The sequence below is a fragment of the Micromesistius poutassou genome, assembly GCF_964030765.1.
Source record: "Micromesistius poutassou genome assembly, chromosome: 15".
Taxonomy (NCBI): domain Eukaryota; kingdom Metazoa; phylum Chordata; class Actinopteri; order Gadiformes; family Gadidae; genus Micromesistius; species Micromesistius poutassou.
In genome coordinates this window covers 276,023-293,308 of record NC_140285.1, presented here as the reverse complement: position 1 = coordinate 293,308, position 17,286 = coordinate 276,023, and the positions used below count along the sequence as shown (strand labels likewise).

General features: G+C 47.9%; 1 protein-coding gene and 1 pseudogene across 2 annotated transcripts in view; one reads left to right on the top strand and one right to left on the bottom strand.

The window, feature by feature from the left end:
* The window catches only part of LOC311359670 (natural killer cells antigen CD94-like), a 164,129-nt pseudogene that overhangs the window by 69,788 nt on the left and 77,055 nt on the right, over positions 1 to 17,286 (bottom strand). The window lies entirely within an intron of this gene.
* Positions 1,870 to 16,162, top strand: LOC311359919 (potassium voltage-gated channel subfamily KQT member 2-like; the record flags this gene model as incomplete). The annotated part of the gene is made up of 8 exons (XM_084479957.1): positions 1,870 to 2,303; positions 11,418 to 11,508; positions 12,118 to 12,244; positions 12,854 to 13,029; positions 13,625 to 13,750; positions 13,946 to 14,056; positions 15,307 to 15,402; positions 16,064 to 16,162. The coding sequence occupies exons 1-8, from the start codon at positions 1,990 to 1,992 to the stop codon at positions 16,160 to 16,162; spliced, it is 1,140 nt and encodes a 379-aa protein (XP_084336083.1). The 5' UTR covers positions 1,870 to 1,989.

Below are 17,286 nucleotides of genomic sequence, written 5' to 3'. Positions count from 1 at the left end.
AAGCACAATTCATCCAGCGTCTTCACAGCGCTGCTGCTGCTGCTGCTGGAAAAAAAAAAAAAAAAAAAGACGGCCGGGGGGCAGAGGCAGAAGAGACCAGCGACGACCGGGGGGGGGGGGGGGCATAGGCATGTTATTTTAATATGACAGATTTTTAATTTTATTGCGAGTGTATATACAAACTGTAACCACAACGGACAGAGTAGTAAAAAGAAATATAAGCCCAACTTATGTCTTAATGAGTAACGCTGTGAGCTAAACTGAATACATTTTATCGGAGGGATTATTACGTAATTTAGAGGATGTTTAAAAAACCGTTCTGCTTTTTATGACATTTTTAAAAGGTGGAGTAGCGAGAGAGAGAGAGAGAGAGAGGCGGTTGGTGCAGCTATGGGGGTTTCTCAGCCTCCATTTTGTGCTGGGATTCCGCCGTCCTGCTTCCCGCCATTTTATTTATTTATTGAAGCTCTGGAATGCTAACATTTAAAGTCTCTAACCCCCACGTGCTACTGCAGCCGCTGTAGACGCGTGACCTTAAACTCAACTTTTTTGCGTGTGAAAAACTGCCTAGTATGTCCTTAAAGCTACCATGGCCGTAGCCTCTTACATTAGCTAAATGCTCTTAAAAGCGTGACTCTGAAGGGAAAATGCATCGGCGGTCTTAATCATTTCTGAGTTACGTTTAAATCGTGATGTTTGCCTCCTGCAGAATGAACGTGTCACTGACTATACTCATGTATTGACCATGTTTTAATGTTGACGCCCAAATGTACATACTTTATTTTACCATTTTATTTTGCCTGACAATAACTGTACAAAAGATTTTTTTTTTTCCCTCGCCTTTCTAAAAGTATAATTGTAAATGGAATCTTAACAAGCTAGTAAATAAAATGTTCTCAGTTCGATAATGCTACGCCACATCTCTGCGTGGGACTTTGTCGATGCAAATCATCACTGCACAGTACTTGTGTTACCCTACACATCTCGAAACACCACCTACACACCAACACCACCTTCACACCAACACCACCTTCACAACAACACCACCTACACACCAACACCACCTTCACAACAACACCACCTTCTTCTGTACACCAACAGTTCACCTGCTGGTGTTATCCAAAGCAGCTAACATCAGAGACCAGCGGCCATATTGGTTTCTTGGGCGGGAAACCTTCTAGAATCTTTGGAAACCATGACAACTCAATGCAGGATGATCAGGTCGGCGTTCCCCGTCCTGACACACTGGTGGCATTAGGAATGTATTTCTATTTTAGATGTTTACTTTTCATCACAGAGATTCTAACCAATATAGCTGCTCGATCAAAAAGGTCTGATCCAAAAACAGAGAAGCTGGCATTCACACCAAACCAACGCCACAAGGGAAGTTTAATGAAACATAATCTCCCCCCATATTAATCTTCCGGCTTGATTTAGCAATCAGATCTACGTTGAATGTAGGCAAAACAAAATGCCCTTGCTAAATTAATAATTAATACTTGTCATAGAGTCTTTTTTCTCATAGAAGATGAATCCACAGGTTTTTTAGTTAATTAATTTTGGTTAATTAAAAAAATGTGAATTCATCTCATATACCTTAGGTTAAACGTTAGTCTACAATGTGCAGTGGGGATTGATGAAAGGGAAAATAAGGTGTGTGTGTGTGTGTGTGTGTGTGTGTGTGTGTGTGTGTGTGTGTGTGTGTGTGTGTGTGTGTGTGTGTGTGTGTGTGTGTGTGTGTGTGTGTGTGTGTGTGTGTGTGAGAGAGAGAGAGAGAGAGAGAGGCAGAAAGCTCACACATTGCAGTTTCCAACGGTTATTGCAATTGGTTTCTCAGGGAGGGGAGGGGAGGGGGGGGAGAGACCAGCACCGACTGCATTCACGAGCTCAGCCCAGCAGCACACACCCCTCCTTCACCGGCACCGGCGATGCATCCCGGAGGCGAAGGCACCGCGACCAGCTGCTGTCCACCGCCCGAGTCCCGGTAGGATGGTGCAGAAAGCGGTGAACGGCGGCGGCGGGGTCTACCCGGACCAGGCCGGCGGGGAGAAGAGGCACAAAGTGGGCTTCGTCGGTCTGGACCCCGGGGCTCCGGAGTCCAACCGGGACGGGGCGCTGCTCATCGCGGGCGCCGAGGACGCGAAGCGGGGCAGCATCCTCTCCAGACCCCGGCCCAGCGTCTCCGGGGGGAGACCCAGACCCAGGCCGTCCAAAAACAACGCCAGCTATCGGAAACTCCAGAATTTCCTGTACCAAGCGCTGGAGAGACCGCGGGGATGGGCCTTCATCTACCACGCTTATGTGTAAGTGTGCGTGTGTTCCCCGCGGGGTCCTCCGGGCTGCGGGGCGGGACGGGGCGGGCTGGGCTGGGCACGCGAGGCAATCGACGTGAGACTTTTTTTTTTTGGCCCGCGGAGTTTCTGGGGTGTGGAGTGTCTGTGTACTAGTGTGGCAGCGAGCTAATGGGTGCACACATCAAAATGAGATGCTCGTATTCCCTCTCTGCGCCACCCCGTGTATCGATATAATGCGTTTATCAGTATGAATCACACTCCCCTACCCCTGCACAATGATGCTCTGCAAACGTGCAACTATTTCTGCAACTATTACGCTGCGTTGCATGCAAACGGTTACCGGGCCGGTCAATGCAGCGGCAGAGCACCGGCAGTGCAATGCGTCCCGCAGCCTCGTCTATAGTTTACATGGCATTGGGTGTTTATATGCGTGTTTGACATGATGGCATGCCGTGCTGCCCTCGACGGTGTGTGGTGGACTGGTCCATGTATTGCGGCAGCACCAAAGCAGCGGTTCGGTTTCAGAACCGGCAGCTGTAGTCAGCTCCCGCGTCACGTCATTCATCCCACTAATTGGTGTTGCGGTCAGGCAACGTTGAGTCATGTACCTCCTCTACTCTGAATTCTGAAACAAATAGTCCGTCTTCTCGCTGTGGGCGAAAGTGAAACGGCGACTGTGCCGGCCGGTCTGCCCCCCCCCTCGAGTCCCGTGCACACATCCCGTCTCATGAATGCTCAGACGCAAGCCTCCATGTAAAACTGCACACTCACACTGACTCACCCCCCCCCCCCCCCCCCCTGTCTGTCATATCAGATCCATACCGTTGCAACCCACCAGAAAACCTCGGATCGATGTGGATCTTCTGATCTGTGCCTATATAGGCCCATGCACGTTGTATTGTGAAACTAGCAGGCCTAGTGGACGTAGTAGAAGCGTCTTCTTCTCATCATCCGTTCAGGGCGAGCCTTCTGCACTCCTGCTTATGAATTCAGTTACTGTCCGCGGAGGAGCTGTCGGGCCGAGAGACGCATCACATGACCTCCGTGGCAGCCTCGCCTCGTCAGCGTGGATCCATCCCGTAAGATGGGACCTGCTCGACTAAGCGGTGTGAGCGCAGAGAGAGTAACCCTGGTCCCTTCTCGGCCCCGTCTGCCTCATGCACAATTCACACCCCGCTCAGGTCCTCTCATCCCCTGTTAGACTTAGTCTTAGACTTAGTTTGACAGCTTTACTGGTTTGTATGAAACACTCTGGTCCCCGCCCTTGTGTTCCTCTCCACCCCTCTCCCCCAGCTGTGTTCAGGCTGTCCTCTTTGCAGGTATTTGACAGATTGAAGGCTGCTTTGTCGTGTTTTCTGGGCTGGTGTGGTCGTGCCGGTGTTGGGTTTCTCCCTGTGTTTGTAATGCATGTGCAGTGGATCGATGGATGAAGTTTCCTATATCAAGCATGCTCTCTGTCTCTGTCTCTTTCTGTCTCCGTCTCTGTCTCTGTGTATATCTAGCTATCTCCCCATCAGCTATCCCTGTCTTTCTCTCTGTATGTCTCTTCTCAGCTTTCTCTCTCTCTCTCTCTCTCTCTCTCTCTCTCTCTCTCTCTCTCTCTCTCTCTCTCTCTCTCTCTCTCTCTCTCTCTCTTGAGTTTCAACAACAAAACCTTCCATGCATATATTTTGTTTGTTCAGTCCAATCAGTAGTCGAATAGATCAATAACATTCCAATCATTAATCCAAAACATTAATTCCAGTCCAATCAGTAGTCCAATAGATCAATACCAGACCGGTATGATAGTCGAGTAAATCAATACCAGTACAGTACCATCCCTGAGTGTTTTCCTGTAGTTCTGGTTTGTGAAGAGGGCAGAACCTGTCTTCAACGTGGAACGCTTATGGTCAGAATAGTAATTTACTGAATTAAATATTAATTGATTGTATGGTGGTCATGAAATAATGTAATGTAATGCCGTTTTGTGGACGGTCAATATGCTGTTTACAATTGATAAACCCAATTTAACGACTACAATTCATTATTTTGTCATTTAGCAGATGCATCTATCCAAAGCAAATAACAGCGATTTGTTTCATTGATTCATGTCTTTAAGGAGCAGGGATCCCTCAAATGACTGCACACCTTGGGGTTCAAACCTAGAACCTTTCAGATGGGCGTCAAACCCCCGGAAACTAGACAATGCCCACCGCCCATTCCCCATTTTAAACCTTGATGAATTCTGACAAGCCTGACTAAAAGTCTGCAATGCCTCCTCTGCACTCAGTGGCAGATGCTTCAGTGTCTCATTAACGCAGACACACAGGCGTTTGGACGTGTGACAGCTCCATGGTCTGCTGTTCCCAGCGAGGGTTCCTCTGGATCTGTCCCTTCAGGCGCTGTTCCCAGGAGACAACAACAGACTGAAGCTCAGCCTCCCATCGCTTGAATGTGGAACACTACTAACTTTACAAAATGATATGATCTATGGGCAGCATGTGGCTCAGGGGGTAGAGCGGGTTGGGTGGTAACTGGAAGGTTTCTAGTTCGATCCACCGCTGCCCCCCCTTCTCCTCCCGAGCAGGACACCTCATCCTATCATCCATGAATGGGTGATTCTAAGGCACTATTGTAAAGCGCTTTGAGTGGCCACTGGCTAGAAAAACGCTGTATAAATGCAGTCCATGAACACTTACCATCAGGTGCAGTGTCTCCTCATGGAGACTATTGCTTTTTTGTACATTGTCACGGAGAAACCAACCAGATAAACAAGTGGCACTGCACGTCGTTAGGACTGCATGATAACAAACATCACCTTTAAAGACCTGCTGGCCCGAGGTGTGTGTGTGTGTGTGTGTGTGTGTGTGTGTGTCACTGGCCAGAGTTTTGCCTCGATGGGTTCAGTCTCACAGAGCGGACGGAAATCAATGTTGTTCGTTAGTCGCGGCCGAAGAGGAGGAAATGCAGGTTTTTTTTTCTGCTGCTGAGAAATGCCAAGTCGTCATTGATCAACACTGACTCCCAATGAGCCGGGGCCCGGGCCTGGACGGGCGACTGCTCTGTTGACTGACGGCCCCCCCCCCCCCGGGTCGGTCCTAATGGGATTTGACCTATTAGTTATGCTAAGCTTCGCTGCTTGGAACACCAAACATGTCGACTGGGGTAGCCCCGCCCATTCTTGCCGGCGATTTGAGTTGGCCTCCGCAGAAGGGTCTGGAGAAGAGCAATACATTTCTTTCTAGTTTCGATACGTTTTTTGCGGGAGCCAATCACCAAGCTGGCTTTTCCTCCTGGCGCGCTATTGGCTGGTTTAACACAACGACGACAGGGAAGCGACGGAAAGCAGCCAATTGCGTACAGAGTCAATTTAACTCCGCCCGTTGATCACGCCTCTTGTGCTGAAGAAAATGACAGCAGCCTCCCCACACCAACGTGCGATCTACGATTGAGCCTGGTCTGGCAATTGCCAGGCTACCAAACATGAGCATCTGGTCGAGAGCCCAAACAGGGACAGATATCAGATTGTACTTCAGTAGACCAGCAGTGAATGAAAAATGAGGTTTATATTTATTTACACAGTGTGGTCTCAACAACTGATTGGGTGCTGGACAGTTTCTATCATGGAGACGAGGGAACCCTGGGGTAAACTGAGATGCCAGTTATAGAGGAGGACGAAGGACATTTTCTGGGCTAACTGAAGTTTATCAAGTGATGAATTCAGAGACTCCTTTGGGCAAACAGAACATGAAATAGATTTGTATTTATCACCTCCACCAGAGTGCGACTGAAAAAAAAAACTTGACTCTACAACTATTTATGGGAGACTCTGGCCTGAGACAGAACAGTGTTCCCCCGTGTTCCCGTCGGATCACACGGTAAGCCTGTCACCCATCGACCCTGGTCCTCACATCCCTTCGACGGCCCTCTGATTGGGGAATACGGTGCTTCTCCGCAGCGACTCGGGAAGGCCTCAGGGAAGATGTGTGGGTGCAGTGAAGCCTCCATAAATCCACAGGGGAAGAAGTGCCGCAGCCCTCAGGAGACGTTGGTGCGTCTGCCGGACGATTCGGCTCCCGGCCGGACACTGACGCAGTAGCACAGCCTATACATTCTATACGGTCACTCAGTGGATGCTTTCATCAATAGTGACTTACAGTGAGCAGTTTTCTTAGATACAGGTCGTAAGTCAGAAGCAGAAGCAGGTAGCTGTTACCGCATCTTGCTCAAGGGCAAAGCAGACACTGGTGTTTGAACCTAGAAACTTTTTGGCTGTGAGTCAAACCCCCTAACCGCTAGACTATCTTGGCCAAGAGCGTTAACGTGAGAAGGAGAAGGAGACTCTGAAACCGGATGGGGTCGACACCCCAAACCTGACGGTAGCACGATCCCCCCGTTTGGACTGAGGCGCTGCTGGGGCTGCTGTTGAATATGAAGTGTTTGACTTGATGTGTGAAACATCAGGAGATGCACAGTAGATAAACACAGCAAACATAGCAAATTCAAATCCCATTGACCGGGCCGTAGGAATCTGGTACGTTCTGTTCACCATCCCAATCGCTTCCCAGTTCCTCCTCGCTCCTTGATCAATAGGGCTGGACCGGTGATCGATGCTCCAGTCGTCGGGCCTGAGCTCGAGCATTAAGGAAAGGCCTGGACCCGAGTTCTGCACACCCCTTCATTAGCATAGCACGAGCCTTCGGAGCCAGCCTCACTTATTTTCATTAGTGGCCATTATCGGCCAGGTTCACAGATCCAGCGCTGAGCGGAGTGTGTGTGTGGTCTCGTATCATTGCACTGCGGCGCAGTAATGTTAACAATAATGACCTTAATGGACAATTTCAATTATTTGTTTCTTCACATTCTTCTGCATGTACCTTTCTAGCACCAACATTTTTGCATGTTAAATTTATTTTTTTCGTCCAGCTCTGCTGTGAAAAAAAAAAGAACGGATTATCTTTTCTTTTTCTTTGTGTATCTATTTGAAACTGATATGTAGAATAACAACTTCATGTTTGACTTGTTGGTTTGAAGTCAATTATAGTGCGATTAGATGGCAAACTTGACCAGTTAAGACAATAGTCCTGACTGGTAGAGTCTTGCTGTTGCATATGAAAATGCTAAACAATCTTGACCAGAAAACGTTAAACTGCACCAACTTATCCGTCAAAACAGTGATGCTATCGATCAGACACAGGCGTTAGAGGTCAGGTACAGTGCGTGTTTGGAAAACCAATCATATTCCTCCATGACTTATACATAAAGTGGCCCAAAAAAACGTTGTTTCATTTGTACGTTCAAAGTCAGCAATTTGGCACATTCCCTGATGACAGTTTGTTAATGATTCTGCAACGTGAGAGTTCCTGACCTCAGCAATCATCAGCTAAAGCCAGATATCCCTAACCCCTACCTGTACATTAACGACATCTTTCACCTTTTTTTTGCAAGTTTGCATAAAGTGTCTGCTAAATGAATAAATAGTAAACTTAGTAAGTAGACTTCTGTCAGTGGCTAGAATCAAAAGGGAGCCGTTTTATTTCTGCTGTGTGATAATGACTTCAGCCTCCAAGGCCTCCAACCTCAGCTCACACTAGGGCAATCTCAACTGGGCCTGAGTACGGCTGCCTCTTGTACATATAGGTTGCGTGTCCGTGCGTGTGCGTGCGTCGGCTCATTAGCGTCTGTACCGTGGCCTGAGCACACCTCTCCGAAGTGTGTACCGAGGCCACGGAATTGAACTGTACTTGAGTGCGGACGGCGCGCTCACACCGGCCAAACGATCTAGACTTTAGGGGGCAAACGTACTCGGGCAACGGTACAGATGGCCTAGTGCGAGCGCGCCCTCAGTCTTCACATGTCAGCACGTATTGCGACACAAAAGAGGTCAAGGTCCAGTCGCAAAACATGTGCTGACTCAGCGTCTGAGGGGCGGCAGAAGTTGGCCCGGTCTGGCCGTTCCTTTTCACTACCGCTGTTTGTGCAATATTGCCCCTGAACTGCTGGTTAGGCGGTTTCGTGTGAGGATGCAACCCTGTTGTGCTTCGACCTTCTGGTGTGTAACTGTAGCAGGGCAGGGGTGAAGCAAGTTACCAGAGGTGGAAGCAGGCTGGCTGGTTGAGATGATGCGCTGAGTGTAGAATGCTCTAAGCAGCAGGTTCATTAACATTTACATTTAGGGCAATTAGAAGACGCTTTTATAAAACTGCGACTTCACAATCAGTCCATTCGTCAGAAGAAAGAGAAACAACAATATATCTCTGTCGGTACAGTAAGGGTGTTCACAGAACCAAGTGCCAAGCACTAACCATCGCTAGCAAACAAAGCTAGCTAGGATAAGATGCTACACAATGCTAAGTGCAAGGACGTACAACAGATAATAAGTGCGCTGCTAATCAGGTTCAGTTGATGCTACAAGCTACGTTTAATATGTGCTAACCGCTAGGTGTCGCATACACAACCTGAAGGTTCAGTAGGCCGATGTGCTACATGCTAGGTGTAGTACAGTGTTTCTCATACAATCTTGGGCTCAATTGTCCCCACAGCCACATCGGCATGGCTCAAGTTCCCCTCCCCAAAACCAGAACCCTGTTCCTTTGTATGTAACTAATACCGTGCCATTGATCATGTAGCATGGTTATTAATATCGCAATGGCCTGGACGTGTTTCAAATGGAAGAAGCAGAGACGTGCTTCTATTTCTGGTCTGAACTTTATCGACCAGAAATACACACAAAAATAACCTATATATATTATTGATCAAACATGAATAATTTACGTCTTCATTTTTGTTTTGTATTATATTGTTATATGTATTATGTATTTATACAAACGCAAGACGCAAGAAGTCTTCACAAGTATTCACTGGAACCTTCTCACACAGCCCTGTTGGGGGAACGCTGAGTGTGTGTGTGTGTGTGTGTGTGTGTGTGTGTGTGTGTGTGTGTGTGTGTGTGTGTGTGTGTGTGTGTGTGTGTGTGTGTGTGTGTGTGTGTGTGTGTGTAAAACAAAGTCCAAGCTGGCTGTATGGTCCTCTTGCTGCTTGGTGTAGCGTGCTAAAGTGAGGCTCAGGGTATTCAGCCATGTGTGTGTAGTATAGTGGAGGTCTGAAATACATGAGAGTATACAGTATATTTTTTCTGTTGTGAGGTCATATTTAATTTAGCTAATGCTTGCATACTTCACTACCTCTGGAACCTGCTGTGCACCTTTTGGGAAGAGGGCTCCATGGTTCAGCACACCTACTTGCTTTAAATCTCAAAATGTGTCCCCCACCCCAAACCTTTCTCCTTCCACCAGTAAACTATGTTTCAGACAGACGTTGGCACGAGCTAACGCTCCATGGAGGTCTGTATGTGCTTAACGGCGGGCCATTACCGCAGTGTGATTATCGCATCATACGAGCAGAGAACGTCTGCGATGTGTCATACTGCGCTGGGAGCTTCTCTGCTCCTCTGGCCTCGCTCCTCTGTATCTCTGCGGTGATTCATGCAGGTCGTCCCAGGCCCTTTTCGAGTGCTTCTTTCAAATCCCCTGTATTAGTTTTCACCAGCCGCTCACCATTAGCTCTGCCGGTGGACACCAGCCAGCACTCCTCCTTCGACACAGCCCCATGAGAAGCCTCTCGCTCTTGCTGGCCCTGCTCTGGCTCCACTCTCCCGCATGCGGCTTAGCACTCACCTGATCGCCCCCCCGGCCAATCAAATTAAGGAGCATATACCTCCAAGCAGCCGTCCGTTTCCCCTTGAATCCTGCCTCGAGTCGGGTTACGTCAGTCCACGAGCCTCGGGTTATCGTGTAAGAGTAGCTGATATCCAATCCGTCCTTTGAATCAATACTACCTCTTAGAGATGCTCCGCTTTTCATGCCTTTACACTTATTTCTGTATTGATCCGGTCAATGCAGAGGCCCATTGTGTGCACGTTGTCTATTTGTGTTTTGAGACACACTTTATGTTATATATTTAACTTGTTTAAATATAGTGTTATAGTGAACATACTGTGCTGTGCAGCTATAAGAAATGTGTGATCTAGAATGACCCTGTTTAAACTGTACATTTAAATACAACACTTTGTGTCAACTCTACATTTGAATAACACACTTTGTGTTATACTGTACATTTGTGTTATACTGTACATTTAAATAACACTTTGTTTTAAACTGTACACTTAAATACAAAACTCTGTGTTAAATTGTACATTCAAACACAACACTTTGTGTTCTATTGTACATTTCAATAACACACTCGGTGTGCTCGGACTGCTTCACAGTGTGGTTGGTACTGCACACCTCTAATCAAATACGCAAACACAGAAACACAAGGTTGTTGGTGACAGCAGGCTCCCCGTGTGTTTGTGTCCTCCTCTCAACCAAACACAGAGACAGAGAGCGAGAGGGGGATCGCAAAAACACAAACGGGGGGGCCCACACACAATGCTAATGCCGTCCATTTAGAGAGGCCGGGCTCTGGGACGCGCAGCATCACCTCTGGACCACCGGGTGATTGTATAAAGGCGAACGTGGTAACCCGATACAGTCCCTGATATGATCTGATGATGGGATCATCAGCGGGCTGATGAGATTACACAGCACTGTTCCAGTTGTTAAACCCAGAAGTGTCTCGGGGCGGATATTGAATTCATGTGAAATCGGGATACCTCCGCTGGACTCTGCATGGCTTCCTGTCCTTTGACCTCCCTGCGTTCTCCTCCTTCGTCCCCTCCTCTGGTTCTAGTAGGTTCTAGTAGGGTCTAGTCGGCCTTCAGGGGAAGTGAGAGGTGACTGTTATGCAGGCCTTTCTCAGACACTCTGATCCTCAGCGACCTACAGTGAGGAATGTGTGCATCACAGTGTTGCAAAGCGTAGATGTGAATGAGCAGGTGGGAGTCAGGAGGACATTGGGGTTTGAACCCAGAACATTTAGGCTGCAGCCCAAATGTTCTGGGTTGACCAGGGGCGGGATAGTACTATACTAGTACTGTACTATCCCGCCCCTGGTTAAGATCTGTCCATCTTCCTCCAGTCAGATAGGGTGACATGAGGAGGGTTATTTTCTAACTTTTGCTCACTTTTCTGACAAGAACACTAACACGTTTTCTGTCCTGTCCCTCTCTCTCTCTCTCTCTCTCTCTCTCTCTCTCTCTTTCAGCTTCCTCTTGGTCTTTTCCTGCCTTATACTGTCCGTCTTTGCCACCATCAGAGACTTCAAAAATAGCTCAGAGAGTGCCTTGTACATCCTGGTAAGGTGTCTGCATCACATCTGCCAACGCTGTTTCGTTTAGCGTCGACACTGTCTGAGTTAACTAACTGTTTGTGCTAGACGGAGCATGTGCACCTCCAAGGGGGATCTCTGTCAAAACACTCATCGTATTGTTGCTGCTTTCCTGTCCCGGTTACAGTGTAATACTAGCGATGGAGACGATGCAATATCATTTCAACTTTCTGTTATTGTTCAGCATCATTCGTTTTTTATGAGCAGCGCAATAAAATGTAATGCAAAACAATTTAGTGGAGGCACATGTAATGTTCTTTTTCCTGCTTTTTTAATGTGAAATGAAAACAAAATTAAAGAATAATGTTCACAATTTTGTGTGAATGTGACGCATACCTCCAGTGCATGTGTGTGTGTGCGTGCGTGCGTGCGTGCGTGCGTGCGTGTGTGTGTGTGCGTGCGTGTGTGTGCACCCATCACAAAGTGATGAAGGGCTACAATATGTGACCCGTACTCCGGGGTCTCCAGCCAGCCAGCCAGCGGAGGGTCTGAGGGTCCCTTTGTGGTTCTGTAGAGCAGAGATTGCAGCTTGTGGAGCAGGAGTGTGTGAGCAGGCTGTTGTGTTACTCCGCCCCAGGAAATCGTGACCATCGTGGTGTTCGGGGTGGAGTACATCGTGAGGATCTGGGCCGCGGGATGCTGCTGTCGCTACCGCGGCTGGAGCGGAAGGCTCAAGTTTGCCAGGAAGCCCTTCTGCGTGATCGGTGAGCAGCAGTGGACCTCAAGGTTGTGTTGTTGTTGTGGTTTTAATGAAGTAGTTGTCAGGTTCCTCTCACACCTCGGGAACGAGGAGGACACAAGGGACTTGCTTCTGTGTTGTCCTAGTTTTATACTTCACTGAAGTTAACGACAGAACTTTCCTGTTTCTTAAACTAGTGGGCAGCCAGGATGTCACTGAGCTCAACTGATACCTGCATAAACAAAGCAGAGTTGTGTTTAGTGCACGTAGAAAACTGAAAAGAGGACTTTGTGTTAATTGCTACAACAATTAGAAGAAAACATGTTCAGCCCCAGCCACCATTATTCATGCAGGAATCCCTGCGTGTTATGCCCAATTCTGTATAAAACAAGTTCAAAGTAGTTTTTAAGTTAAAGTTTTTTTTTCCACTAGTCGTTTATCACGAGTAAGTAACCTTGAGATGGAACCCACCGGGAGCTGTGGAGGGTCAGACAATAAATAACACAAAACTCTAGTGAAGAATAATGAAAGCGTACTTCACTTGAAGGCAAAGTTAAAGTTAGAAAATGTAGTCAAACGTACTCGGCCGCAAACGTACTCGGATGCAAAAAAACGTCTTCTTCCCTCTGGCCAGACATGATGGTGCTGATTGCGTCGGTGTCTGTGCTGGCGGCCGGTTCCCAAGGCAACGTGTTCGCCACGTCCGCCATCAGAAGTCTCCGCTTCCTGCAGATCCTCCGGATGCTGCGTATGGACCGGCGCGGAGGAACCTGGAAGCTTCTAGGGTCCGTAGTCTATGCCCACAGCAAGGTGGGGTCCCCACTTTGGTAGAATATTCTGAATGTGTGTTCAGTCATGTCCCCACTTTGATGGAATATTCTGAATGTGTGTTTAGTAATGTCCCCACTTTGATATAATATTCTGAATGTGTGTTTGGTAATATCGCCACTTTGGTAGAATATTATGAATGTGTGTTTAGTAATGTCCCCACTTTGATATAATATTCTGAATGTGTGTTTAGTAATGTCCCCACTTTGATATAATATTCTGAATGTGTGTTTGGTAATATTCCCACTTTGGTAGAATATTCTTAATGTGTGTTTAGTAATGTCCCCACTTTGATATAATATTCTAAATGTGTGTTTAGTAATGTCCCTGCATTGATAGAATACAAAATGTGTGTCTTGTCATGTCCCCACTGTCCCCACTCTGATGAGTACATTCTGAATGCTGTGTAAATAGTTGTGTCACCACTCTGATAGAATATTGTAAATGGTGTGTGAATATGTCCCCACTCTGATAGAATATCATTAACAGTGTGTGATAGCAGAGCCCCCACAATATCAGTAGATTTAGATTGATGTGTGATTACACAGAGTGGTTATTACATTGCGCTCTCTTTCAGGAGCTCATTACCGCCTGGTACATCGGCTTCCTGTGTCTCATCCTGGCATCTTTCCTGGTCTACTCAGTGGAAAAGGAATCCAATGATGAATTCGAGACCTATGCTGACGCCCTTTGGTGGGGACTGGTGAGGATACTTGTTGGTACGGAGGGCCAATTGAAGTAAACAACGACAACAGTTGTCCCACTCACACAATCACACAGTCACACGCAGACCCAAATGCAAATCGTCTCATTTTCTAGCTCTTTGTCTTTCATTACGCAGACGTTCCCCGATTGGAATTCTTAGTGCCGTTGGGAATGTTGTGTTCCCTGCTCCCAGATCACGCTGACCACCATCGGCTACGGGGACAAAGTACCCAAGACCTGGAACGGCCGCCTGCTGGCCGCCACCTTCAGCATGATCGGCGTGGCGTTCTTCGCCCTGCCCGCAGTGAGTTCACCTGGTCGAGTTCACCTGGTCGAGTTCACCTGGTCAGGACCGGAGGGGGGACGGGGGGGGGGGGGATACACCTTAGGTACAGCTCCTGGTGAGGACATTTGATCCCCTTCACCTCAGCTCCCGCTAGTCCGGCCAGTCAGTCAATACAGTGGTGGTACAGTCACATCGCCTTGGCAACGAGGGCATGACATCACCGTGACAGAGTTCCCGCACGACGACCCCATCTTAGGGTTCCGAGGTGAAAGGGGAACGTGAGGAAGGAAATGGTTTCGGAGTGAGACGGATCACTGCTGTGATGCACTGATCAATCGTCTTTTTTGTCATCCTATAAATACCAGTGCACATATTTAGGGATAGTGGCCTACATTAGAGGTGGGATCAAACCAGATGAACGAATATACGATACCATTTGAGGGAGACGATTATATTTTGACATGTGTTGTTAGGTCTTGTTAAGTGAGGCCCGGAGGAGGTAGAGGCTATCAGAGACCTCCTTCCTAGAATTCCTGAAGGGAATGGCTCCCACTGCTCACAGGGGCCCGGTCAGCATGCTGAGTGTGGGTCATTGATTTGATTGGGTTAATGAAAGGCATTTATTGGAAAATGTTGGAGTGGCGTTTTGGCGCGGGGAACGCCCGCTTTCATCAGGCTCTTAGCCGCTGGATTGCAAATCAATCAGCGTTTGATGCTGATTTCTGCTTTCCGCTGTTAGAGTTAGACTGACGTTGGTTTGAGTGGTCGCTCCTCCTCTCTTTTGTCTCCGTCAAGCATTCTGATTTCAACAGTAAGGTCTCTTTTACTGTCTCTGTCTCGCTTTCTCTGTCTCTCTTTCTCTCTCTCTCTCTTACTGTCTCTCTTTCTGTCTCTCTCTCTGTCTCTCTCTCTCTCCCTAGGCCTATACACCTACACACACCCACACTTCCATACCCAATGACATACACACACACACACACACACACACACACACACACACATGCACACACACACACACACACACACACACACACACACACACACACACACACACACACACACACACAGAATTCTTAAAACTAACCTGAAGGTCTATCCCTCTCCGCTCATAAAAGTCTCTCTCTCTCTTTTCTCTCTCTCTCTCTCTCTCTCTCTCTCTCTCTCTCTCTCTCTCTCGCTCTCTCTCTCTCTCACACACATTCTTACATTCTTCAATACAACCCCAATGTCTCTCTCCCCTCTCTCTCCCCTCTCTCTCTCTCTCCCAGGGTATCCTTGGCTCTGGCTTCGCCCTGAAGGTCCAGGAGCAGCACAGGCAGAAGCACTTTGAGAAGAGACGCAACCCGGCAGCGGGGCTCATACAGGTGAGGAACCCACCAGGTACCACGCAGAACCCCCCCCCCCCCTCCCTTCAACGACCTGAGAGGGAGAGGCTGGGAACACATCCGCGTTAGACGCTCAACATCAGAGAGCCTCTGGGCTCAGCCGCTGCCAGAGCAGCACCGAGCAGCGAGCATCAAAGGAAGGCTTTGTTTTGATTAGCTCCATCAATCAATAAGCCTCAACGTTATAGTCTTAACGGTAGGCTACGGCGCTAACAATCATCCCCCGTACGCAAACCGCCGCGGCGCTCCAATAGCTGTGTTATGACTCAGTGTTGAGTTGTTGATGTGAGAGCACAGTGCAGCCCCCCCCCCCCCCCCGTCTCCCAGAGAAACCCAGTTCAGCCACCGAGCACAGCAACAGCAGCGTTAGTCACCACGTAGACGGTGAGCTACCGCCTAGCGACCAAGCTTAGTTACCAACGGCAGGCTGGCTGGTTGCCATGCCACCTAGCACAGCGGCGTTAGCCACCAAACGCGTCCGCGTACGGACGGTAGGCTAGCCGCCCAGCTCACCGCCTATTAGCTTATTCACCAAGCGCAGACTGTGTCCAGACTTTGCCGTGCCGTCGTAGCGTCGCAGCGACGTTAGCCGCTGACGATGATGTCCTGTGTGTGTGTCCCCCAACGTTTCGGGGCCCAGGCCTCCTGGAGGTTCTACTCCACCAACCTCTCCAGAACGGATCTGCTGTGCACCTGGGAGTTCTTTGAGCAGACCGTAGCCGTGCCCATGTACAGGTGAGTTCTGAACAGAGTGACCCCTCCGAGTGACTCCGATGCCAGAGTGTGTGACATCTGGCCGACACTTTTGCAGTGTCGTCTTACGATACCTTACCTTTTACATTCTTGGCCTGGGTGTCCAGCCCCCTAACCCCCGGCGCTGCTCAGCCCTGCCTCTGCCTGCCTCGACGGACCGGACCACCAGTTCTAGGGCTTCGTTGTGCAGTGTAGTGTAAATGTTTTAGTTCACTCATGAAACTCAATGTTCGACGTCACCTGAAAATGTAAACGTCTTCTAGAGAGACTGAACCCCATTGGGTGGTCTTCTGGGGGTCTTCTTTGGAAACAATCCAATCAGACATGGACAAGAGATGTATAGACCAATCAAATGGTTATATATGAGATAGGAAGAGAATTCCGTCCAATGGGAAGGTTTCCGTCTCCTACAGGAGGGTACCACATGACTCATACTGTCTTACGTCAGGTTTCCTGCTAGGTTTACTGTCATATGGTGAAATGAGTGAGGAGGCATGGACTCACCACACCTTCAAGCTGATATCCATGCACTTTATTATGCTGACAAAAGCGTTGAATTCCTGCTATTTAAAAACGTTTTGGATTTCAAATCCATGTCTGGAAAGGTTCAATTTCCTCGTGGAGATGCAAAAAGGATCATGGATCAAAATCGTCATTTTAGCTTAGGTAGCATTAACGGGATGTGTTGCTAGCTGTGTTTTGGCTGGAAGGAACTCTAAAAATACTTTGTGAAAGACAAGATGTAATGCACGAGGTTGTTTTGACGCTTGTTTACTATCCAGGCCTGTATGGCATATTCAGTGTGATTTCACTATTAGAAACGTTTTTACTTGTAAATGTATAACAGTTAGAAAGAACAGGACAGTAGTTTTTAGATAAAAACTACAAACATACAGAAAACATACCTGCACAATAAGAGTGGTAGAAATGTGAATGCAAAAAAAAAAACAGATTTAAACTGTAAAAGAATGTTTACATAAAAGTAAGCATTATGTAATTCCTTCATTATATTACATAATGGTATTATAGTTATAGATATAATGGTTGATGTATGCATTATCAACAGTAACGGCAACATTATAGAAACTTTAAATGATGGACCGTTATCCA